Raw genomic sequence first — 5,451 nt, 5'->3', positions numbered from 1 at the left:
CATGATCTCATGGTTCTCTCATGGTTCGTGAGTTCAAGACCTGCATTGGGATTCTCTGCTTCCCTCTCTTTCTGCCCCTCCCCCACTCTCTCTCTCAAAATAAATAAATAAACTTAAAATAAAACAAAAAACCAAAAAAAAAAAAAAACCTTCACAATTAGCAGAAAAGGAGTCTTTTGGCTATTACAGAAATTTTAAGACTTTTAAATGAGAAAGAAGGCATGCTGACTTTATGCCCACAGTCCCACAGCTCCAGGAGTATGCATCATATGAGAACTTTAAGAGACAAAACAGATAAGCATAAGGAAAGAGAAACAAAAATAATATAAAAACAGGGAGGGGGACAAAAATATAAGAGACTCTTAAATATGGAGAACAAACAGAGGGTTACTGGAGGGGTTGTGGGAGGGGGGATGGGGTAAATGGGTAAGGGGCACTAAGGAATCTACTCCTGAAATCATTGTTGCACTATATGCTAACTAACTTGGATGTAAATTAAAAAAAATAAAATTAATAAAAAAATAAAATAAACTTTAAAGTCCTTTTGCCTAGGTTCCAATACCAACTCTGTCAATTACCTAGCTCTGTGACCTTGGGCAAGTTATGCACTTTCTCTGTGCTTCAGTTTCCTCATCTCTGAAGTGGGGATAATGATGATAGCCTACACTGTAAGAATGTTATGAGGATTAAATGAATTATTACCACTTAGACAATAGTAAGTACAATAGAAATTTTCTATTATTACCTAAATGATTTTCAACCCTTATGATTCTGCCATTTGGTTATGACTGAGAACAATTTGGCTTTGCTGTTGTAGTGTCAGAATATTCAAAGATGTTAAGGACTTGGAGCGTATCCTCTAATCAAAGGACTTTACACCATAAGAGCACAGTTGATTTTTTTAAAAAAGGAATTCCTTTTCATGAGAAGTTTATCTTTCTTTCTTTTTCTATCTCTAGTTCTTTCTTTCATCTATCATCTATCTATCTATCTATCTATCTATCTATCTATCTATCATCTATCATTATCATCTTTTCACTTATTGTTCTACCTATTTTTTATTTAGGGGGATGAGTGTTGTGTGGGTTTTGGAATCAGAATGTCTCAATTCAAATACCAGCCTCTTCACTGACTGTGTTTTACTAGATAATTTACCTAATCTCTTCAAAATTTTGTGCTCCTTAAAATGGAGATAGAAATTAAAATGTTGCTGTGAGGATAGATGGGGTAACATATGCTAATAGTTTAGCATATAATCCTGCACATAGTAAAGTGCTTAGTAAATATTTACTACCAGTATCACCACTATTAATAATATGTCTACCATGGAGATGGACAGATATTATCGTTTATTATCTCAGGAATAAAATTATGGATAAATTTTAATATTTTATATATAATTTTTATATAATGAATAGATCAAATGAAAACTTCTACTTACTAAAAAGATCTCACACTTCACAGACTCAAATGACAAAGTAAATCACCTCATAAATACAAAAAAAGTTACACAGATGATCTCATTTTATTTCTGTAACAGTTCTGTGAAGTAAAATAATTTTTGTTACCCATCTTTTACAAATGAGAAGACTGAGATTGAGAAAATAGATTTACTTAAAGTAATCCATTTGGTGGGGGTGTTCAAACTTAAATCACTCAGCTTTCATTATCCAGGCAGAAAAAAGGTGTTCCTAGCAAAGATGAAAGATAGCTAGTAATTTGCAATGCTTCAGAAAAGCCATTTTTTATTCTGAGGAACTTCTTTAGGTCCTGTCTTATGATTTATCTCTTTCAAGAATTTTTCCCTGATAATTTTTACTCAATATTTTTATCTGTATTCCCTGAGCATCCCTGTGTATAGTTTGTAAAATGGTGTTAGACTTATTCTTTAACTACCATTTACAGCTTTTTCTGTATGGAAATTTAACTACTGATTCTTACCTATGATTACAAGGACAGAAGGCTATTTCAAGGGAAAGGGATTGAGAATGACAGGGGCCTCAGTATGTTTTAGCTTTTCAACTCTTTAGAGCAACATAGAGAAAAACATTTCTCTGTATAGGTTGACCACTCTTCACGTATTCCTTACTGACAAGCAAAATGAAATTTTCACATGGATACCAAGTCTTAGGACTCAAACTCCCAGGATGTTACTTATAAGCATGGGTTTTTGGTAAGCAGGAGACCTCTGTTTCTGCTGTTGTTCATCACTAAAAATGACTTAATCTTTAATTGTATTGAAACTCCCAACCTAATTTAGAAACTAAAAACAGTCTTTATCATTTAAGTAGAATGTTATTCTTCTAAAGTTGATCTCTGTACATTATGTTAAAAAAGATCCATCTAAGAAATTTGGCATCAAATCTCGGATTCTGACTTCTTATATTTACCTTAAGCCTCAAAAATTTATTTAATAATTGATTTAAAATTTTCCATCTGAAAGAGAATTTCTGGCAATACGAGAGAGAGAGACAGAGAGAGGGAGGATTAGGGAACAACATTAAGTCCAATAAAAAAATCATCATATTCTCTAGGTTATTATTTGAGAGAAAAGACCTATAGGTCTGAGTGTAACAGAAACCAAATGTGAGTCAATAATGTGGTAAGAAAATTGACTATGCTCAAGAAATATGAAGTTTCCTCTCCTATATTTAGCATCACTTAAATATTTTAATAAGACTTCTCCTTTAGGCTGTACCATGCTTACAGTGGTTTATATTTATTTATTTTTGCAGAGAACCAGAGCCACCAAGCCAGTACCATCTGGGTCCCCATGGAAGTGGCTAATAATGTCACTGAATTTATATTCCTAGGACTTTCCCAAGATCCTGGAATGCAACTGATGTTCTTTGCCTTATTTCTCCTCTTCTACATCGTGATCATGGTGGGAAATCTGCTCATTTTGCTTACGGTCTTTTCTGATCCCCAGCTCCAAACGCCCATGTATTTCTTCCTCAGTAACCTGTCCTTTGTGGACATTGCCTATTCCTCAGCCACAGCACCCAAGATGATTGCAGACTTTATTTCTGAGAAAAAGACCATTTCCTACTGGGGTTGTGTAACTCAGATGTTTACCTTCCACTTTTTTGGGTGTGCGGAGATTTTTGTTTTGACTGTTATGGCTTTCGACCGTTATGCTGCCATCTGCCAACCTCTCCGTTATACTACCATCATGAGTGCCAATGTTTGTATTGTTCTGGCATCATTGTCCTGGTTAGGAGCCCTGGGTCATTCCTTTGTTCAGACCCTTCTGACCTTTCAGCTGCCTTTCTGCAATGATCAGGTCATTGACCACTACTTTTGTGATGTCCACCCAGTCCTAAAGCTTGCCTGTGCTGATACAACCCTGGTAAATATGTTGGTGGTTGCCAACAGTGGTCTCATCTCTCTGGGGTGTTTCCTCATTCTTCTGGCCTCCTACACGATCATTCTGTTTAGTCTTCGTAAGCGGTCTTCAGAGAGCCGGCGCAAGGCTCTCTCTACCTGTGGGTCTCATTTCACTGTAGTAACTTTCTTCTTTGTCCCTTGTATATTTATTTATCTCCGTCCCTCCACTACTTTCCCACTGGATAAGGCTGTGTCTGTGTTTTATACTACCATTACCCCAATGCTAAACCCACTCATCTATACTCTGAGGAATGAGGATGTAAAGAATGCCATGAAAAGGATATGGAGTCGCAAGGTCTCCTTCAAGGAAAAGGGGAAGGGATAGCTTGTCAGAATTGCAAAATCAGAGAATTAGCTAATACCTTCAATTATCTGTAACTTATTAATGATTTTTTAAGGGATAGTCCTTAAAATTCAATTATCTTGTACTTTTCATTTAACCAGGAATAATTTGAGACTCTTTTTTCAATGTTTAGGTGGGCTAAACTTAAGCCTTTCTATACTGTCTAGGTTTCTATACTGTCAAGGTTTATCCTCTCTTACTTTTAGAGTAGGAGAGTAAACACTATGAGCCAGTATCTCTTTAACTGCTTTATGTCCCTTCAATTCAAATTAAGCTTTCTTAAACTATGATTCAACAATGTAGAATGATGTTACAAGAGAAAGATCTCTGAGGAATCTGACCATTTCTCTTAAAAACAGAAGGCTAACTTCCCAGAAACTGCCTCCTTGTCTCCCAGTCTCCCTCCCTTCCCTCTCTTCCTCCCTCCTCCTTTCTTTCTTTCCTTCCTTCTTTTTTTTCCTTTTTTTTTTTTCCTTTCCTAGTCTTTCCCCACAAATATCATATAATCTAGTAGGGGAAATGGAAACATAAAGAGATAACGATAATACATACATAGAATGCAGTGAAAATGCATACATAGAAATATACACTGCGTACAATTAAGAGGTAGTGTACATTCACAAACTGCCCAAAGGATTGTTTCTTTACAGGGGGAAAAGGGGTACATTTTACATATTTTGTGTGGAGCAATTTTTTAAAGATCCTGTTGGAAAATTTGAATACTCTCTATAATCCTAGTAGTATATTATTTGTACTAAAAGTTATCCTACTTTTATTTTTGCAATACATAGAACAGACTAATTAAAGCAACTAAAATGAATTGACATTTGAACTATTGCAATGACTAAGTCAAGGAGATATATTATACATTTTGGTTAAATTTATTTTCAATTTTTGAAAGGGACAGAATAGATTCTTTTCTGTTGTGTTCTTAGTAAGGTCAGAGGATAGCTGGATGGTCTCAGTACTTCAGAAAAGCAATTTTATTCTGAGGAACTTTTTAGATCTTGTTTCTATATCTCTATATCTTTCAGGAATTCTTCCTTGATTGTTTTCATCCAACGTCTGTTTTCTGTGTGCCTTAAGCACACCTCTATATGGTTTATAAAATTGTATCAGACATTTTTTCCCAGTTTTTGTTCCCTTACTGGATTTTACCTCATTTCTGTAATTTATTAATGATATAAATAACATATCTTACCTTTTTTCTACTCCCTATGTATGGCACAGAGCTGGATGCACAATACCTGTTTGTGACAGGGTCTACCTGTTGTTATCTCAGTATCCACTGTTTCTTTTTTCCCTTAGTAACAGAGACGACATTATTTATGGTGACCCCATTAAAATATTAAAATACCACCACTAACCTTTTGTTGCATTTCCCTATAGTTATTTTTCATATTACCTTTCCTCTGTGAAAAAGGATCATTCTATCCTTTTAAAAAATAACAAATATACTGAACTTATGTTTAAAATTGTGGGATACATGAGTTTTCCTTTTTCCTCCTAAGATCTAAATAAAATAGCAATAACAACAAACGAGAAAAAAGTTTAGACTCACGAATAGGACAGAAGTTAGATGCAGACAAAAGATTTCAACATATGTTTGGAAAAGACAAGACAAAGGCGGGGTAACTGATAAGGCAGAGGAGAGAAGGCTAACATGAAAGTAGCAACTGAGAGGAATATTGAGGAGAAATAGACAGATTTATCTCCCAGAA

General features: G+C 35.0%; 1 protein-coding gene across 1 annotated transcript; it reads left to right on the top strand.

Moving 5' to 3' along the window:
- Positions 1–2,773: 2,773 nt before the first annotated feature.
- On the top strand, positions 2,774–3,712 carry LOC121031230 (olfactory receptor 4S2-like). The gene has a single exon (XM_040476420.1). The coding sequence runs from the start codon at positions 2,774–2,776 to the stop codon at positions 3,710–3,712; it is 939 nt and encodes a 312-aa protein (XP_040332354.1).
- Positions 3,713–5,451: the final 1,739 nt, after the last annotated feature.

Source organism: Herpailurus yagouaroundi, unplaced genomic scaffold (genome assembly GCF_014898765.1).
Source record: "Herpailurus yagouaroundi ecotype Mexico unplaced genomic scaffold, PumYag 141, whole genome shotgun sequence".
Taxonomy (NCBI): Eukaryota; Metazoa; Chordata; class Mammalia; order Carnivora; family Felidae; genus Herpailurus; species Herpailurus yagouaroundi.
The sequence above is the reverse complement of the archived record's forward strand: the minus strand, read 5'-3'. Positions and strand labels throughout refer to the sequence as shown.

Bases quoted from the DNA above. Each gene is read 5' to 3' on its own strand.
- LOC121031230 (XM_040476420.1), top strand. From the start codon at position 2,774: ATGGAAGTGGCTAATAATGTCACTGAATTTATATTCCTAGGACTTTCC.